The sequence below is a fragment of the Capricornis sumatraensis genome, chromosome 23, assembly GCF_032405125.1.
Source record: "Capricornis sumatraensis isolate serow.1 chromosome 23, serow.2, whole genome shotgun sequence".
NCBI classification, from domain to species: Eukaryota; Metazoa; Chordata; class Mammalia; order Artiodactyla; family Bovidae; genus Capricornis; species Capricornis sumatraensis.
This window is the reverse complement of record NC_091091.1, coordinates 47,244,108-47,264,336: the sequence shown is the minus strand read 5'-3', so window position 1 is coordinate 47,264,336 and position 20,229 is coordinate 47,244,108. Positions and strand designations below refer to the sequence as shown.

The window sequence follows — 20,229 nt, the reverse complement described above, 5'->3', positions numbered from 1 at the left end:
ACTCCAGACCAAAGTTCAGCTACCATAAATCTTTATGACCCTAGTCACAGTCCAATGTTCATCAGTGTAACCCTTCCTCTTGAAGAATGAGGATTTATATTTCACAAGACAGTGTGAGACTTCATTTCTAAACACTGGGCTCCAAAAGAGAAGGCCCAAAAATAGTATAAAAAGATCTCTGTTTTTTTACCCGAGGACCCTTATCGTCCTGAGAAAATGCCCACAGCAAAGAAAACGCTGACGTTCTTACTCAGCTTCGTCACCAGCCTGGGGGCTTTCGTTGTCGTTTGCGTTGTTCTGGTGACCCAACAGTGGATCCGCAGCACGATCGCCATCAGTGACTCTTCTTCGAATGGTAGTGTGATCATCACCTATGGGCTCCTTCGTGGGAAGAGTATTCAAGAATTGAATCATGGACTTGCAGAATCAGACAAAAATTTTGAAGGTAATTATAGCTCATTTGAATGTACACAATGAGGCTGAATTAACTGGGTAAAATTGATGTCATCCTGTGTTCTGGTCAAATAGCCTTTCAGAAATAATTTCCTGGTAAATTTTAATTGGGCTGTAGATACGATCTCATATTTTTAATCTTGAAAATTCACCAAACTTTTTCAGCTTCCTCAGGTCTGGTTGGGCCTATTAGCAAAACAGTCGAAATCCTTCTGGTAGAGTTGCGTTTAAACAGTGTGTGTGTGTGTGTGTGTGTGTGTGTGTGTGAGTCGCTCAGTCATCTCTGACTCTTTGTGACCCCATGGATCTTAGCCCACCAGGCTCCTCTGTTTTTGGGATTTCCCAGACAAAAATAGTGGAGTGGGTTTCTGTTCCCTTCTCCTGGAGAATCTTCCAGACCCAAGGATTAAACCTGAGTCTCCTGCATCTCAGGCAGATTCTTTACCATCTGAGCCACTAAGGAAGCCTTACACAGCACCAGTTTATTGACAAGAAAAAATGAAGTGGAAAATATGGGCAATTTATTACCCCTGTATCTCAGGCTCATTACTTTCACTGATTTGAATTTGCATTCTTACTTCCAAACAATCTCATTGCTGTTGGAATTGATATTAAATTTCCATCACTTATATTAATTGAATATTTTACAGAAATTCCTATTTTTTTCTGATTTTGTACACACTACTGCTCTACTCTCAATGCGCAGAAAACAAAAATTCATTGAGAATAAGCACAATTTAGCTACTTACTTGGCATTCAAAGTTTAAATACATACCACTGCTTTATAAATTTAGAAACATAATTTATAAACTATTTAGCTCCTTAAATAGATTTTGTTCTGAATGGTGTTTCATGGAGCTTACTATACAAGCTTTATCAGGTATTATGCAGTCATCACCTTTTTCTTTGTAAACATATGTCATTTTTTTTTTTAAAACTAGTGTTTCCTGAGGCCATAAGATGGTAGGTTTATAACACAGAAAAAGCTCTCAGCTATCTTACAGAAGTCTAATTCTGTTCAAGTGCTGATTTGCCTTTTTTTGTGTTTATTTTTATTCCTTTGTTTATTTTCAGCACCAGATCTTAGCTGTGGGACTAAAGTTGTGGGACTCCCACTTGGTTGTGGAACCTTTTATTTACAGCATGCGGCTCTTTAGTTGCTGCATGTGGGATCCAGTTTCCTGACCAGGGACGGAACTTGGGCCCCCTGCATTGGGAGCTTGGAGTCTTAGCCCCTAGACCACCAGGGAAGCCCTGAACTTGCATCATTTTCTATCTTACACAAATGCAATATTTAGTCCTCATACCATGCATAATGTTGGGAGTTTGAGCCTTTGACCGTAACTCCAAGTTCTAGCTCTAATTTGTGACTTTATTAATGAAATGACTTCCTGAATTCCAGAGCAGCATAATTATATTTCCAAATTATGAATCTGCCTTTTAGACCTTAGCAAAAACAAAGTCTCTGCCAGTATTTTAGCAACATTGCGCATCTTCTCTGGTACTGACCTCAGCTCCTCGGGAAAAGGAGGAGAATTCACTCCGTGGGAACAGGAGACGAAGGCTTTCAGAGATTCAGTCCCACTTGCAGTTCTGTGAATACAATTTGCGAAACCAAAACTCCCTCCGGCTCCTGAATATCCAGATACATGTTCAATTTTTAAAATACGAGTTAACAGTCTGGGAATTTTTACATTTTCATACACTGTCTGTTTACAATCAATTGGTTCCCATTTGAGGTAAAGGGCTTCAGTGATCTCCCTGACTCCCTGCCTCCTGGGGAGCTCAGGAGAGATCTGGGTGGGCCAGCCTGTCCCTAGAGCCCTGAGGGGGTGACGTGAGCACGGTGACGGTTGGAGGGTGGGGACAGCCGTGGGCAAGGATAACCCTGGCGGCGGGGCCGGTGGACACTGCAGGGCAGTGTGTGCCCACAAAGGAGGCAGAGTATTTGCATTTGCTTTGCCTGGCTCTCTTTTTTTATTCTTGGTCCCCAGAGACCCACATTCCAGCTTCAGGTCCCTGCCTGCCGCCACACAGGTGTTTAGACGGCACTCTACTTCCCAGACACTGAGGTGCTTCTCAATTTCAGGGGCTAACAATCTGCTAGGGACCGCTCAGAACCCAGGGGGCCTTCAGTGCTGGCATCTTTAGCAGTCGTTGAAGTGGGAGCACTTGCCAACTGTCCTTGCAGAGAGAGGAAAAGCCATGTAGCCACAAGGTAGATGGTGCCTTGGCAGGTGTAGGTATGTGGACGCGGTCCCCAGGGAGCAGGATTACAAGCTTGCAGTGAGATGGTTTCCTCAGGACCACACAGGCTCATTTCCAATCAGAAACTGGCCATTGGCAGCCCAGTAAAATCATCGATACGAATGCCACTTTTCTGCCCTGCAGTGACGGATTGCCTTTTCAAATAAGAAGTTAACCAGGTCAGTTTCTTAGCCAGGAAGAGGTCTGACTGAAACCTCCAAAGCGTGATAAATATTGCTAAAACCCTGTTCTGTTCCAGCCTAGGATTTATCGCATGGTGCCAATCTGGGGCTGTCGATTTCTGAAATGAAAGAGCAGCGTGAAGCGACGGTGGCTGAGCTCAACGTGCAAAAATAATTCAGCCAACAGTGTGTCACCTGGGGAAAATAATCATTCCAACCCAGGGAGGAACCTCTCCATGGCATAACTAGACTGTTTGGGCAGCTCAGGTTCACCGGGAGCTCCACCAGCCTCGTTCCGAGGATCCCAGCTTGTCCAGCACCCAGATGAAAAGGGCCATGTGTCCACGAGTGAGCACGTTGCCTGGCTACTCCAAAAGTTCTAGTTATTTAATTTCAGTTAAAAAAAATCCTCCCTGGGCAGCTGTTACATAAGTGAGGGGCTTGGATCCTGAGTGGAACTGCACAGAGCCCCTGCCTGGGAGGATTCACCGCTCAGTCTTTCTAGAGAAAGACACCCTTATCGGTTAAATCCAGGAGCCTGCCCTACTTGTAGGTTAAAGGTGTGTGCAGGTCACTATGAGAACACAGGGGTGTTTCACCCCAAATGTGCCGCTCCTCCTCCAAGTCTCTTTCCCATCCCTTTCTCTTCTCAGGGAAGTTAGAGCTGTACTATTTGCTCACATTTAAAATGATGAAGGAAGTGAATCTGGTGCAAAAAAACCAAGTAACTGCAAGGACAAAGAAAGGAGGTCTATATCTCCAGAATGTACAAAAAGCCCCTTCTTACCATTCCTACCCGCCCAGTCCTACCCCACATACATCCCACACTTTCCCTCAGGTAGGAGTGACTTCTCATTTGCCACTAGAGACGTGGCCCCGCTGGGAGGTGGAGCATATATGGGCAGAAGAGGCTTTCCCCTACTCTTCTCACAGAGATGTGTGTGCATGCCTGCTCCGTCGCTCAGTTCTGTGTGACTCTTTGTGACCCCATGGACTGTAGCCCACCAGGCTCCTCTGTCCACGGACTTTCCCAGGCAAGATAACTCCACTTCAGCCCACTGGACTGGGTTGCCATTTCCTCCTCCAAGGGATCTTCCCGACCCGGGGATCAAACCTTCGTCTCTTGCCTTGGCAGGTGGATTCTAAACTACTGTGTCGAGCCACCTTGGAAGCCATCTGCCGCCTCTCCCCCGACTGAGATAACCCTGGTCAGTTTCCTAGGCCAGCAGCTGGGACGTGCCGGGAGAGCTCCCAGGCCACACTCCGGTCTGTGTGGAGTCCTTCCAGGGGTACACTGGGGCCCAGAGATTCAGGAGTTCCCTTGGGTCAGGCCCCCTGGTGCCCAGATTGTTGAGTGGGGCATGGAGGCTGCTTCTCCCCACATAAAAGCCAGTGGCTCTGCCTCAATTTCCCGGGACTTCCTGAAAAGCAGACTAGAAGGGCCAGGTGGCCAGTGAGGCTAGAATATAAATCTTTAGGCCCAGGAAGCCCGGATGTTCAGATGACCCCTCATTTCCGCACTGCCTACCTCCCAGTGCATTCTGGCCTCTTTGCCGGAGCTGCCAGTATTGACAATTGGTTCCAACTGTGGGATGGCTTTCTCAATTCTGACGCTTGGGCCCCTCAAAACAAGAAAAAAAGAACTGAATGTATTTGCTAATTTTGTAGGCAGAGAGCAGCTGTCAGATGCTGTGGAGGTTGATTGTGATTTCATTCTTGCTCAACTTACACTGAATTTCTAGCTTTCACTGTCTGAGTTCTAAGCGGGGTTGGGGGAAAGGTTGGGTGGCTGGAAGGTGCAGGAGATACACCTGTCATACCTGTGGGGCAACTCAGAGGCTGAAATACAATTTTGAAATGTGGCAGTTAAACTTAACCTAAATTGTCACATGAATTCATAGAAAAGCATGAGTCAAATTGACTCCGCTTTGAGAACTGATGTCTGGGTGTCTGCTCAGTCGCTCGGTCATGTCTGACTCTCTGTGGCCCCACGGACTGTAGCTCACCAGGCTTCTCTGTCCGTGGGATTCTCCAGGCAAGAATAGTGGAGTGGGATTCCTATTCCAGGGGATCCTCCCAACCCAGGGATTGAACCCAGGACTCCTGCGTCTCCTGCATCGGCAAGTGGATTCTTTACCACTGAGCTTCACCAGGTTTCTCCTTTCTAATTTACTCTAAAATGTGGAATATTAACCATTCACAAATGACCCTCCATTTACAGATTTGATAAGGTTTCCCTAGGGGACTTTGGGCACTTGGACACGTGACATTTGTCCCATGCTGAAATTTTTATTTTCTAGTATGCTAGGTTGCTCAGTGGTATCCGACTCATTGCAACCCCTTGGACTGTTGCCCGCCAGGTGGCTCTGTCCATGGAATCTTCCAGGCAAGGATCCTGGAGTGGGTTGCCAGTTCCTCCTCCAGGGGACCTAGGGATTGGATCTGTGTCTTTTGTGTCTCCTGCGTTGACAGACGGGTTCTTTACCACCAGTGCCATCTGGGGAGCCCTATTTTCTCGTTAAGCATCCAAATTAGGTCTCATTGGCTAAGGACAGAGTTCCCTTAGTCCCCAGGAAACTTCTGATCTGGTGCTGGAGCTTCCTCCTTGGTGCTCAGGCAGAGCCAGGGGCTCGTGGAACGTAGGAGAAGCGGTTCTTCCCGGGGGTGACTAAGTTTGGAAGGATCCACAGCATTTGACCTTGTGCCTTGAAACAGGTGTGTCCTGCTTCTTGTTTTTTACTCTGACGTCATCTTCCACAAGTCACTAAAGAGTAGTGTGCTGCCTCACAGCCTGGCAAAGCTCCTCACTCGTCTCCGGGGTGAGACAGACCAAGAAGCCAGAGCCTCGGGCTTGAGGGTCGGACCTTGGAACAGTCTCAGTGCAGACGGTCCCTCCCCCGAGGAGGGCAGGGCTCCTCGCCTGGGCAACAGCAGGTGACAGAGAGGACCATGTCCTCAGCTAAGCCAAGGCCTGTCAGACTTCTCACCGAGTGTATCACCAAGAGGACATATCCAGAGTGCGTAAACCAGCGAGCTGTGCAGAGCACTTAGCCCCTCCCATGGGTCACCAACAGAAATCCCCGCCCATGGGTCACCAACAGAAATGGTGACAGGGCCAGACAGTACCCGGGAGGAGCAGACCGGCCGTGTGTGCGCTGGACTCTGCCCCTGGGGCCCGGCTCCCTGGTCAGTGAGCTCATGGCCTGCGTGTTGCTGAGCTGGTATTTCCCTCTCCTGTCCTTCCTGGTCTCCTGAGGGGTTGGCAGGGCTGCGGCTGCTCACCGGAGACCACACCTGTGTCTCCCTCCTGGCTGTTTCCTTTCCTGCCTCTGTCCTCTTCTGCAGGCTTTGGCTGCCACGCTCGCCTGCCTTCTGCTCAGCCCTGCACGCCTGGCATTGCGTCCCCACTCCGTCCAGCCGGGGATGATTCCAGCCCAGGCTGGGCCACGTGACCTGGCCTTCAGGATGAACTCTCTCATGCACGAGGGTCTTTACGACCATATCCCCACTGCCGGGATGTCTGAAGGCTGACTTGCTGGCTCACTTCTCTCATATCTACCCTCTGTCCGTTGACAACAAATTTAGCTCCTTCACAGAATACTGCTGGTTTAAAATAAAAATGTCTGAGCGACTAACACGTAGGTGTTAGAGATAGACAGAGATGGCACAGGGAGTGCCGCATCTTAACAGGAGTGCTGAGCCCATCTGGCCACCACGAATGGGGAGGACGGCCAGACTAGAGTGTGTGTGCAGTCAGGGCCAGGATGCCAGGAGCCGTGGAATCACGTCTTACGAATAACTCACTGGGTTTACATCCTCTTTTCAAATGTTGGGAGAAGCTCCAGGCAGGAGAGGATGGAGTGGATTCTGCATTGGTCCCAAAGGAGCATTAGGACCCAGGGTTAATATCATAGAAATGCAGGATGAAGAACCTTTGAACTGCTAAGGTACCACAGGGATGGAAAGGGCCACCTTGCAGACGGAGGGCTCCTTGTTCCCAGGACGCGGTCTGGCATGACACTCTGCAGCTCCTGCCTGCACGACATCCGGGGTCCCCTCTGGCTTCCAGGGCCCTGTTCCTTAAAACTCACCACCCACAGCAGAACAAGAAAGCTTCTGTGGCTATTTCGGTTTCTGTTCTTTTAAGCTGCTCTGGGTGAAGATGTGAGAAACTCTGGCTGTCTCCTAGGGGCCCTGAGAAACAGGAATGAAAAGAAGGAAGCTCTGACTCTTTCTCTCCCGCCCCCACCCTGGTTCCTCAGTTCAGTTCAGTTACTCAATTGTGTCTGACTCTTTGGGACCCCATGGGCTGCAGGCCTCCCTGTCCATCACCAGCTCCCAGAGTTTGCTCAAACTCATGTCCATTGAGTCAGTGATGCCATCCAACCATCTCATCCTCTGTCATCCCCTTCCCCTCCCGCCTTCAATCTTTCCCAGCATCAGGGTCTTTTCCAATGAGTCAGTCCTTCACATCAGGTGGCCAAAGTATTGGAGTTTCAGCTTCAGCATCAGTCCTTCCAATGAATATTCAAGGTTGATCTCCTTTAGGATGGACTGATTGGATTTCCTTGCAGTCCAAGGGACTCTCAAGAGTCTTCTCCAGCACCACAGTTGAAAAGCATCAATTCTTCAGCTCTCAGCTTTCTTTATAGTCCAACTCTCACATCCATACATGACTACTAGAAAAACCATAGCTTTGACTAGACAGACCTTTGTTGACAAAGTAATGTCTCTGCTTTTTAATGTGCTGTCTAAGTTGTCATAGCTTTTCTTCCAAGGAGCAAGCATCTTTTAATTTCATGGCTGCAGTCACCATCTGCAGTGATTTTGGAGCCCCAGAAAATAAAGTCTCTCACTGTTTCCATTGTTCCCCTATTTGTCATGAGGTAATGGGACCGGATGCCATGATCTTAGTTTTTTGAACATTGAGTTTTAAGCCAGCTTTTTCACTGTCCTCTTTCACTTTCATCAAGAGACTCTAGTTCTTCTTCACTTTCTGCCATAAGGGTGGTGTCATCTGCATGTCTGAGGTTATTGATACTTCTCCTGGCAACCCTGACTCCAGCTTATGCTTCATCTTGCTTGACATGTCTCATGATATACTCAGCATGTAAGTTAAATAAGCAGGGTGACAGTATACAGCCTTGACGTACTCCTTTCCCAATTTGGAACCAGTCTGTTTTTCCATGTCCGGTTCTAACTGTTGTTTCTTACCTGCATTCAGATTTCTCAGGAGGCAGGTCAGGTGATCTGGTATTCCCTTTTCTTTCGGAATTTTCCATGGTTTGTTGTGATCCACACCGTCAAAGGCGTTAGCATAGTTAATGATGCAGAAGTAGATGTTTGTCTGGAACTCTCTTGTTTTTTCGATGATCCAACGGATGTTGGCAATTGATTTCCAGTTCCTCTGCCTTTTCTAAATCCAGCATGAACATCTGGAAGTTCTCGGTTCACTTACTATTGAAGGGTTCTGAGCATTACTTTGCTGGCCTGTGAGATGACGATAGTTCTTCTGTATTCTTGCCACCTCTTCTTAATATCTTCTGCTTCTGTTAGGTCCCTACCATTTCTGTCCTTTACTGAGCCCATCTTTGCAAGAAATGTTCCCTTGGTATCTCTAATTTTCTTGAAGAGATCTCTAGTCTTTCCCATTCTAGTGTTTTCCTCTATTTCTTTGCATTGATCTCTGAGGAAGGCTTTCCATCTGAACTCTGCATTCAGATGGATATATCTTTCCTTTTCTCCTTTGCCTTTTGCTTCTCTTTTTTTCTCAGCTATTTGTAAGGCCTCACAGACAACCGTTTTGCCTTTTCCATTTCTTTTTCTTGGGGCTGGTTGATCACTGAGGAAGGCTTTCTTGTCTCTCCTACCACGGTTCCCACACCTTGCCATTCCAGTGATGTTGTTAGTATATTCCTGAGGACTCTGAAATCTTACTCCCAGGTTAGTTTTGCCTTCTTTCACTGAACGCCCTGGTAAACACTTTACTGAATGTAGCGGCAGTCTCCTAAGGGGCTCAATGCACAGACAGCTCTTGGAGATGTTCTATAAACACGTGGCTGGGCTCCCAGATGAGTGGGGCCAATGCACCTCTGGTGTCTGACCATCTTGTATTGTAAACAGTGGAGGGAGAGGGGAAAGCAGACACCAGGGGAGGCTGGCTGGTGGTCAGAGAGAGGAGGGTGACAAAAGCAGGAACTGATGGCAGAGGGCCCAGGGCGTCCGTGTTTCATTTCACACGTGTGGAGATCCATGTCTGGCGCTCCCCTGCACTCCGGAAATATGGAACTGTTATGGAAAGGCTGAGGGTGTCTAGCCTCAGTGCCTAAGCAGGTGGAACGGGAAGGGGCCCCGGGAGGGTGGACCAGCCCTTGGGCCCAAAGCTGGTCTTTGCGTCGGGGGCATCATGTACTTACCAGACCTTGTTTCAGTTTTAGGGACATTGACCAGTTCTTCCCCGAAGACCCTGCACTCGGTGGTCATCGTGTTCCTGGCCCTTGGCTTGTTCAGTTCCCTGCTGAGTGCCGGGTTCACCTTCTACAACAGCGTCAGCAACCCCTACCAGACGTTCCTGGGGCCGACGGGCGTGTACACCTGGAGCGGGCTCAGTGGTCAGTATCGGCCAGCCCCGGCCTCTGTCCCCCTGGTTCCCTCTCACACGAGGACGCACACGCTCACTGTTGGACCCTGGGTGTTTAGAATGTGCTGAGTCGAGTGTGGGGGGCTGAGGCTTATTTTCACAAGCCTTCAGCTTAAAAAAATTTTTTTTTTCTTATTTATTTTTTTTAATTTTTATTTATTTATTTATTTATTTTTAAGCCTTCAGCTTTTATTCAGCATCTTCAGATGTGCTTCGGGTGCCCTGGGGAGGGGCGGACTGTGGGTAAGGAGGGCGTGTTAGGTGTTAAAAATGTATGATATACCCAGTCTTTGCCTTCGAGTATCCAGGGTAAGGCGTTAAACAGGGACACGCATGTCAGTAAAGCATTCCCTGGGCTCCTGCTGCGTGCTTGACTGCAAAGTAGGTTCCATGTGAGGTGGAGAGGCACACACGTGCAGACACACACGTGCACACACACACATGTGCACATTTACTTAGTCCCCTTCTTGCCCCCATAGAACAGCCGTCGACTTGGCCTAACATCTAAACACGAAGGTGGCACAGAGCCACCGAGAACACCCTTGTGGAGCATCTGGGCCGACGCCCTCGTTGTGGGCGACCTGTGAATCCCAGGTGTCAGCTGGGTGGTGCTGCGAGGTTGTGTTGTCTGTGTGGGGGGAAAGCTGTTGGGGTGGGGAATGGGAAGTGGGTTTCAGTTGGGGTCACAGTGTTTTGAACTCTCTGAGGGTCTCACGGGTTCTGGGGCCACTGTGTTTGCCCAGGGGCTTGGTACAGTGGGAGCCTTGTTGCCCCTGCCCAACAGTGGGGTTTCTCCTGCTCTGTCCCTCTCTCCACCACGAGAACCTGATCTTGAGAGTGGATCAAAAATAGCCCATCCTACTAATGGGATGCCAGCCTGGATGAGACACAAGCTGAAATCAAGATTGCCAAGAAAAATATCAATAACCTCAGATATTCAGATGACACCACCCTTATGGCAGAAAGTGAAGAGGAACTAAAGAGCCTCTTGATGAAAGTGAAAGAGGAGAGTGAAAAAACTGGCTTAAACCTCAATATTCACAAAACTAAGATCATGGCATCTGGTCCCATCACTTCATGGCAAATAGATGGTGAAACAGTGGAAACAGTGAGAGACTTCATTTTCTGAGGTTCCAAAATCACTGCAAATGGTGACTGCAGCCATGAAATTAAAAGACACTTGTTCTTTGGAAGAAAAGTTATGTCCAACCTAGACAGCATATTAAAAAGCAGAGACGTTACTTTGCCAACAAAGGTCTGTCTAGTCAAAGCTATGGTTTTTCCAGTAGTCATGTACGGATGTGAGATTTGTACCATAAAGAAAGCTGAGTGCTGAAGAATTGATGCTTTTGAACTGTGGTTCTGGAGAAGACTCTTGAGAGTCCCTTGGACTGCAAGGAGATCCAACCAGTTAATCCTAAAGGAAATCAGTCCTGAATATTCATTGGAAGGACTGATGCTGAAGCTGAAACTCCAATACTTCGGCCACCTGATGCAAAGAACTGACTCATTGGGAAAGACCCTGATGCTGGGAAAGACTGAAGGCAGGAAGAGAAGGGGATGACAGAGGATGAGATGGTTGCATGGCATCACTGACTCAATGGACATGAGTTTGAGTAAACTCTGGATGTTGGTGATGGACAGGGAGGCCTGGCATGCAGCAGTCCATGGGGTTGCAAAGAGCTGGATACGCCTGAGTGACTGAACTGAACTGAACTAATGGGCTGGCCCTGGCAGTGGTCGTGTGTGTGTTGCACGTGGTATATTTAAACACAGACCAGGAACTTTCAGGGAGAAGATAGGTGCTCTGGATCTAGGGGTATCAAGAAGTCTCGGATGGCGGGCTCTGGGCAGCTTCCTGCCCTTCTGTGAGGCCGTCATCACACTGGCCAGTGCATGTGGCTGGAGGCGCCGCTGTGCTGTGGATCCCAGCAGGGCTGTGCTGAGACCACGGACACCTGGCTTTCTGGGGAGGGAAGCCCTGAGCACAGCCCTGTGTGGTGTGAGTGCACACGCGCTTCCACTGTGGCCTCTTTCAAGCTCATATTTAAGAAGCCAGCCCCATTCTGGCATGGATACAAGGGAGAGCCTCTCAACACTCTGACCAAACAAGCTGAGATTCCTAAACATCATGCAGGACAACAGGTGGAAATCCGGTCTGCTCCGGGCAAGCCTGCACACCCACCTCTCAGCTCTGAGCATCTGGGATCAGGCTGGTGTAGCCACATCCGCACATGACCAGCCCTTTCCTTTCTTTCTTTGCATTTGTGATCAAAACAAGCAGATGCCCAAACTTAAAGGGCATCAGCTGCCGGCCAGGAATGAGTGTTTGGGCTTCCCATCTCACGGTGGATCTGGAGGGGTTGGTTCAAAACTCAGAGGCCCTCATCCAGACACCAGGGTTCTGTGCCCCAAGCTGCTTTTATTGACTGTAGTTCACGTCTGTCAACCAAACCAAAGGCAACACTCATTGGCACTCATTGCCAGGGTGAAAAAAAATAGATTCCTTTAATTTTTGCTCATGCGATGAAGAAGCTAAGGGAAGCAGTGGCCTCAGGTACAGCTGGACCCAGCATCTCAGCCTGAGCCATCAGACCCCCTTCCCTCCTGTGTTCCCTCCGTCAGTAAGTAGCTAGGCTGGTCCTCCTAAAGGCAAGACACCCACCAGTTCTTTCTGGCCCATCACAGATGCAGCAACCGCAGGAGAAAAGATGATTTTTTTTTTCCCCCAAAACCTGACTCTTGCCAGAGTTGGCCTCCTCCATTTCTGGAGCCGTCTCCATAGCTGGCAGGGTTGAATTCACTGACTGACCCACTTTGGCTGAGGACACTGACCACCTGGAGCTGGGGCTGAGGGGGAGGGATCTGAGAGCAATGTTGATCACTAGGACCAGAGGGATGGGTTGGGTGGGGCCAGCCGGACAAAATCCACCCTCGTTGCTCTGTTTACACCCGCAGGGTCCAGAACCCATCCCCTCGTCTCTGCAGGAGGAAGCCCCTGGCTTCAGTGTCTTCCTCCACTGTTGAGTATGAGCTGGCTTTGCTCAGGGCAGAGGCCTGATGCATGTTTGTGGAGGAAGACATGGGAAGCAAGGCCAGCAGTCTCCCCACCCCCAGTCCACACCTGGTTCTAACAACAAAGAATTGTTTGATGGGCAGCAAGCTCCCGCCACATTCCTCCCCAGGCTCGGGGCAAGTTCTGACACACAGAGCGGCTGTGAGGTGGGCAGAAGCACAATCAGAGACTTTGATGTGTGAGGCGGAGGTGAGCAGCCTCCAACTCTCAAAGGGCAGACTTGGGCCCCATTTGGTTGAAGAATTGCTGAAAACTTGGGGTCCCCCGAGGCTCAGCCTGCAGCGGGCTTTGTGCACAAATACACCATCTCTGGGTCCCTGCCTTGGTTCACTCTGGCACGGGGGGCGGGGGCGGGCTGCCCTGAGGTGCCCTGTGGCCAAGGGAAGGGCCGCACATGCCTCTCCAGGCTGGGCTTGGACACAGGCTTCTTGGCTACAGGAAGAAGGGGAGCAGTTTTCTGGCTTGTCTCTGAAGCAACAGGAGGAGATGCTGCTTTGAGGACAAAAGCAGGACTTGCAGCCTCCCTCCCGGGCCCCTGTGCCCTCTGAACCCAGGCTGGCATGGTGACCCTGGCCACAGGGGACAGAACTGTCGTCTGAGAGGAGCTGGAGATGACAGCGGAGCCAGGGAGAGCACTGCAGATGGTCTGCCCCGACACACTCAGTCCTCAGCCCGGGGACCGAGAGCAGGGAGGAATTTGCATGCCAAACCGTTTCCTCTGCTTCTTCTCACACCTTCATCTCATGTCTGTCGGCTGCTCTGCAGGCTGGAGCCCTTGGTCTGGAGGAAGTTCGTAGCAGTACTGTTGAACTTTATGCAAAACTTTGTTTAGGTCCTTGTTCAGTTGTTCAAGCTCTAAAACAAATCGTTGCACATCTCCATTGAAATTCAATGCTAATGGGCATGGAATATGATTTCACTTGAATGAGGAACTCTATTGGAAAACCACCTAACGCTTCAGTGTCAGAGCCAGGAATTTTAAGGGCTTCCCTGGAGGCTCAGATGGTACGTCTGCCTGCAATGCGGGAGACCTGTGTTCGATTCCTGGGTTGGGAAGATCCCCTGGAGAAGGAATTGGCAACCCACTCCAGTACTCTTGCCTGGAAAATTCCATGGGCAGAGGAGCCTGGTAGGCTACAGTCCATGAGGTTGCAAAGAGTCAGACACGACTGAGCGACTTCACTTTCACTTTCAAGGTGACTGCCCTAATAAGGGATCATTATCTGTAATCGGCAGGTCCCACGCCCATGGGGACAGGCCAGGGGGGTGGAAGGCCAGCGCCCTGAGCCCTTGGGGGCTCCTCCGTCTTCCACGGGGCTCCCTCCAGGCCCCATAAACCTTCTGTCCCAGGAACCACAGAAGCAGGCAGTGAGCGGTGTCCCCTTCCGCTGGGGGCTCAGCTCAGCATCTGTGTCCATTGGCGGGTGCCCTCGTGGTTTAAGTCAAAGTCGTGAGCATCCACTTCAGAGAACAGCGTGTAGCCCATTTCTGGGTTTTGCTCCTTTCTGACTAAAGCTTTTAGAAGAAACTTCCCAAGAGCAGAATGAGGGATAATTACGGGGTGTGAGACACACGGCGCAGAGGGGAGGGGCTTCGTGCACTCCCACTCCTGTTATTATTAAGAAATAAGTGCATTATGTTGAAGATGAAAGACTGTCCTCAAGGGGAATGAAAACGCCTCACCCAGAAGCCCTCTAATTAGGGCCTCTGGAGGGCTGGTCCTGGGTGTGGGCTATGGGCAGGGCACGTTGGGTGCCGAATGTCCTCCTAGTTTTGGGTAAATGTCAGCAGAGGAAGAGTCAGAGAGTGTGTGTCGGTCTGGACCTCTGTCCTGGGGACTCCTGGATGGCCGCCAGGCACGGTCAGCCTGACTCCACTGGACGGCTCATCACAAATCCAGCACAGCCGCCTTCTGACCCTCCTTCCTCTGCCTGTTTGAACAATCTATTGAGATATGACTCCCATACCATACAGTCTACCCATTTAAGGGTGCCATTCAGTGATTTCCAGTGTATTCGCAGAATACACGGTTGATTTTAGGATATTCTCCTGACCGCGAAAGGAAACTCCTCCCCCGGCACCCCCCATAGCCCCACGCAGGCTCGAAGCTCCTCGGGGTTTGTAGCTCCCCACCTTTGGAAGATGGAGATCGAGGTTCAGAGCAGCTGAGCGCATCTCCCAAGACCTGCGGCTGGAGGCCTTGACCCTGCTCTCTCTGACTCCAGAACCACGGTTGAAGCCAAGGGGGCTTTCCAAAGCCAAGACTGAGGAAGGTTCTCTAGTGCAGGACATTGTGAATAATAAAGGATAAGTTTACTAAAGAGGGAGTCCCTCATAGCTCAGTTGGTAAAGAATCCACCTGCAATGTGGGAGACCTCGGTTCGATTCCTGGGTTGGGAAGATCTGCTGGAGAAGGGAAAGGCTACCCACTCCAGTATTCTTGGACTTCCCTTGTGGCCCGGCTGGTAAAGAATCCACCTGCAATGTGGGAGACCTGGGTTCAATCCCTGGGTTGGGAAGATCCTCTGGAGAAGGGAAAGGCTACCCACTCCAGGATTCTGGCCTGGAGAATTCCATGGACTGTATAGTCCATGGGGTCGTAAAGAGTCAGACACAACTGAATGACTTTCACTCACTTACTAAAGAGAGCCTTCCTGGTTAAACGCTGCCCCCTGTTATGGGTTGAATGAGACCCCAGTTGCCAAGCTGGTGGGTCCCCAGAGCTTCCCAGGTGGGCTCAGCCTCTGTATCTTGTGCTCAGGACCCTCCAGACCCCTCCACATCAGCTGGACTTGTGTCTCCCAGACCAGGATGCTCACCGTGCATCACGATGGATAGATGTTTGGGCTGGCTGTTTTTCTCTTCTTGCCTCGGCCTCCCAACCACACTGATCCTCTCTAGACAGTTGTCCTGTCGACCCCCGTGATCGATCACTTGTCCCGTTGCTCACGCAGCGTGCAGGCTCAGTTCATCCCTCTGGGAAGCGGGCAGGGTTCAACTCGTTCTGAAAGGGCTTGAGCTGAATGTGTGCTCCTGGTCACAGCTGCCCTGTGTTATTGTTAGCTTTTGGGGTCTAGAGTCTAGCGTGCGTCTTTTATTTCTTTTACCTTCTCCCTAATGCGGAGAAGAGAGTAAATCCCAGTGTAGATGTTCAGTGAAAGCCCACAGTGTACATGTTTGATAAAGGGAAAAAAAGTGACCTTAAAAATGTACATTAACGCCTATATGTGGAATCCAGGAAAACAGATGAAAGTATTTCCAAGGCAGAAATAGAGACGCAGACATAGGCAGCAGACTTGGGGACGCAGCGGGGGAAGGGAGGGTGGGAGGAATGGGGAGACTAGGACGGACACACACACGCCACCGTGTGCAAAACAGACAGCTTGAGGGGAGCCTGCTCTATAGCACAGGAAGTCGGCTCAAGGCCCTGTGTTGACCTAGAGGGGTGGAGTTGGGGAAGGGGGGCGGGAGGTCCAAGAGGGAGGGGACATATGTACGCATGGGGCCGACTCACTTCATTGTACAGCAGAAACTAACGCAACGTTGTAAAGCAACTACCCTCCAATAAAAAAAAAATCTTAAAAATAAAAATATTCATTGAAATATACCACCATGTTATTTACAAACTCTTTCTTCCCTTCAGCATCCTTCACATTCATAACCATGGTGCTCTTTGTGGGGAACACGCAGTCCAATCGTCTCTCAGAAGAGCTGGCCCAGAGGCTGTACCCACTCTATCCAGCTGCCACTCAACAAGGGACGTCCCACACTTACGGATACTCGTTCTGGCTCACCCTGCTGGTCATCCTCCTAAATGTGGTTACTGCGGTCATCATCATCTTCTACCAGAAGGCCAGATACCAGCGGAAGCAGGAGCAGAGAAAGCCCATGGAGTCTGCGCCGAGGGATGGAATTCTATTCTGAAGTCTGTGTCCTCGTTTGGTGGCTAGGTCTCCTGTTGAACGCCAGCTTTCAGAGCAGTAACTGGCTGGCGTGGCTGAGTCGTCAGCAGGGAAAAGTGTGGCCCTGTCTGACCGTCACTCGCGACAGTTTTCACATCTCACGACACTATGTTCTTCATAAATGATGCACCCTTGACAAAGGACACTTCCCGTGAGGGTGGGGAAGGTGAAGAAGAAAGCTCGGCGGTCCGCGTCGTGTTCAAAGCAGGGCCATGATTGTGAGCCTGTCGACCTTCTGACCTGGCCTCACTCTCTTAAGTAATAAAGGCTTGTGTTACACGCCTCGCCTTTGAGTTGCTCAAAGCACTTTGCTACCTGTGACCTCATTCCCCACAGGAGGGACCACGCATTTTGCTTCCACCCTGTGAATGGAGACTTGCAGACAGAGAGGGATCCAGAAATTGTTTTTCCTAGACCGGGTGTTAGAAGGGAAAGGAGAGACGTAGGGGTGTGTGACCTGGACTTCTGGACCCTCCGCCTCTGATCTAACTTAAACCCAGTGCTGGGTAGAGAGGCTGACATTCAATTTTGAGTTTCCAAGGTGGACTTTTGGCAGGGAAAAGACAAGGAAGGAAGAAGATCAAGGAAAGATGGAAATTATAGCTCCATAGCCTCATGCTAAGGTTAAATATATTTTTGTTTAAAAGACTGTGGTTAGGTCAGTCAAAATAGAAATGTCATATTTTGGCGAGTTCTGAAACCCCCGTCAGCCGACGCTCTGCTCGGCTGCTGCAGTGTCCCCGACACAGGTGAGGGAGCATCACCCATCCCAGGCTCCTGGTGGCTGGGGGCTCAGTAAGCAGTGGGGTCTGGCTCTGTGACTTGCAGGCATATCCTGAGTCAGGGCCAGGGCAGGGGCACAGTGCAGTGATGGATTGCCTTCCAAGCACAGGTGGGTGGAACTAGTTCATGGCTCACGAGAGGACAGTGGGTGACCTGGAATATTTTTCAAAAAACACCAGATGGATTTGGCCTACTTTACTTGTAGGATATTCTCTCAGAAAATCACTTTGAGAATCTTTTAGGCTTGCATATCCTACACTTTAGCCGGGTCAACGATGTCAGGATTCTGAAACAATCACCTTTCACGTTGTGATAGAACCAGAGCCTAAGGGAACAGAATTCCCGTAGTGTAATTTACAAAGCAGCAGTTCTCTGGACAGAAGGTAAAATCCTTTAGGAAACTAGCAGAGATGAACAATCTGCCCTGGAAATAACATCATTTTCCTTCGAGAAGCATTGCGTACCTGCAATGTGGTTAACACCTTGCTAAGACAGGTACCCGCCCCCAGGGAGATCACTGTTGAACAGTCAAGACAGATATTCAAAAAGCAGTCAAAATTCCCTGTGAAATGTGTACTTAGTCACAAAATTATGTTCACTCTTTGAAAAGTCAGTTCTGCATAACCTCCCACTCCCAAGTTCTACAAAGTCAAAATTATAATTCTAATAACTTATTCTAATAATTCTAATAAGTTAACCTATTGTGAAACTGAATGTATTAAAAATATTAACCTCAGTGAAAATGTTCTAAGTTCTTTGAAGCTAAAACATCTATGTTCTTTGGTGGCGTCAACTTTATATCAGATTTTAATACTGGGGACAAGTAACAAGGAAGCTAAGGGTAATAATTGCTTCTCATTTCATGTATAACATTCGTGCAAAGGACACAGCAAGAGGTGAAGCCTGCATTTACTCATCTCAGCGTTTGAACAGAGTTTGGTGTCTTTAGAGGACAAACTATCTCACTCCTTAGATCATACATGGATTTGCGGAAATAATTTAAGACATAGGAAAATCAGGTAAGTGGAACCACAGCTCACGGTTAGGCAATGAAGAGACAGGCTCCCCTATCACCGCTGAAGGTAGAAGGTAAAGAAGCCGAGTGTGTATTCAGTGAAAACCTTGGGCTTGCCCTGTGGCTCAGCTGGTAAAGAATCCGCCTGCAATGCAGGAGACCTGGGTTCGATCCCTGGGTTGGGAAGATCCCCTGGAGAAGGGAAAGGCTTCCCACTCCAGTATTCTGGCCTGGAGGATTCCATGGGCTATACAGTCCATGGGGTCGCAGAGAGTCAAACACGACTGAGCGACTTTCACTTCACTCACTTCTTAAGGAACAACCAGGCCAGCTGCCTCTTCACAGTCTCAGCCACTCTTATAAGGCCCAATCCCGGCCTCTTGCCCCGGCCTCTTGCCCCGGCCTCCTGTCCGTGGAGCAGTGAGGGGCTTTATTTTCAGGGAGAAGGTGCCACTGAGTAATGCTCTGCTGCTCTCCTGTTGATCAGTTGCTCACTCGCGTCTGACTCTTTTGCGACCCCGTGGACTGCACCCTGCCAGGCTCCTCTGCTCAGGGAACTCCCCGCTCCATAACGAGTGGGTTGCCTTTTCCTTCTCCATCTTCCCGACCTGGGGATCACACCGTCTCCTGCACTGCAGGTGGATTCTTTACCCCTGAGCCACCTGGAAAGCCTTGCTGTTCTAAACCTGCTTAACAAACACGCATTCTCCTACTTTTGTGTTAACAGAACCAGCTGAAACATTATTTGGCAGGGGTCCAAACAGTTCTATGAAACTTGAATGTTTCAGGGATTGTCGTAGGACCTCCAATCAACACACGTGGTCCTGTTATGATGAGCTAGGTTACTATATAGAATATGGTGCTCTTCCATTTTATAAGAACATAGAGGCTATGATAACAATACTAGAGAAAGTTGCTAATGAAGGTCAAAGGGATGGGATTTCTCTAATGAGCTGATGCTTACAAAGCATGCTGGGAGAAAACCAGGTAATCCAGGTTAGCTTGACCATCAGCATCACAAACTCATTTGACCATCTCACCAAAGCCTGTGGATTGGAGCTGTCTCCTTGGATCTGACACTTCTCTGGGTCTAAATAACCATCGTGCAGCCAGCCCCAGGTGCTGTATTGGTCCCCTGTGTGTGGTTCGTAGCCACGCAGGTAGACGTCGGCAGCCTCCTGCTTTCTGGTTGGCCTCTTGGAAGCCCTGGAAACTGGCTATTCTGCAAAGTGTAGGCAGACACCTACCAATTTCCAGAACAGGCTCTCCTTCCTGCCCTCATCCACCCTGAGACCATCTTCTTCATCCCAGAAAGCAGCCACTGAGTGCAGATCTGAAGCCAGGTTCTTAGTGATCTAATCGGATGGCTTTCTACAGCCTGGACCAGCGTGCTGGTGTTGGGGAGGATGTCTAGAGTCAGTTTGGAATCGGAAACTCTAGCTTGGAGAGGAGCCAGGCTCCTTGGTCCCTGAGCCCCTCCAGGCTCTCCCAACCACGGCACCCAGGTCCCCCACCCCAGAAGGCACAGTATGCATAGGTCCCCCCGCCAAGGGTGCCACCTGGAAAGCCTTGCTGTTCTAAACCTGCTTGACAAATGTGCATTCTCTTACTTTCATGTTAACGGAACCAGCTGAAACATTATTTGGCAGGGGTCCAAACAGTTCTATGAAACTTGAGTGTTCCAGGGATCGTCGTAGTACCTCCAATCAACACACGTAGTCCTGTTATGATGAGCTAGGTTACCATATAGAATACTGTGCTCTTCCACTTTATAAGAACATAGAGGCTATGATAACAATACTAGAGAAAGTTGCTAATGAGTGTGCCGATGCCTCCCTAGCAGCTGGGGCTGCGGTCTGCGGTCTGGTCCT

The 20,229-nt window shown here is 49.7% G+C and overlaps 1 protein-coding gene across 1 annotated transcript; it reads left to right on the top strand.

Annotated features, from left to right (window-relative positions):
- Window positions 1-216: 216 nt before the first annotated feature.
- CLRN3 (clarin 3) lies at window positions 217-16,522 on the top strand. The gene is made up of 3 exons (XM_068961188.1): window positions 217-445; window positions 9,314-9,493; window positions 16,242-16,522. The coding sequence occupies exons 1-3, from the start codon at window positions 217-219 to the stop codon at window positions 16,520-16,522; spliced, it is 690 nt and encodes a 229-aa protein (XP_068817289.1).
- The last annotated feature ends 3,707 nt before the right edge of the window (window positions 16,523-20,229 follow it).

What these genes read in the sequence shown, in the direction of transcription:
- CLRN3 (XM_068961188.1), top strand. Translation starts at nt 217, where the DNA reads ATGCCCACAGCAAAGAAAACGCTGACGTTCTTACTCAGCTTCGTCACC. An exon ending in ATCAGACAAAAATTTTGAAG is followed by an intron (nt 446 to 9,313) that starts GTAATTATAGCT and finishes ACCTTGTTTCAG; the next exon opens with TTTTAGGGACATTGACCAGT. An exon ending in CACCTGGAGCGGGCTCAGTG is followed by an intron (nt 9,494 to 16,241) that starts GTCAGTATCGGC and finishes TCTTCCCTTCAG; the next exon opens with CATCCTTCACATTCATAACC.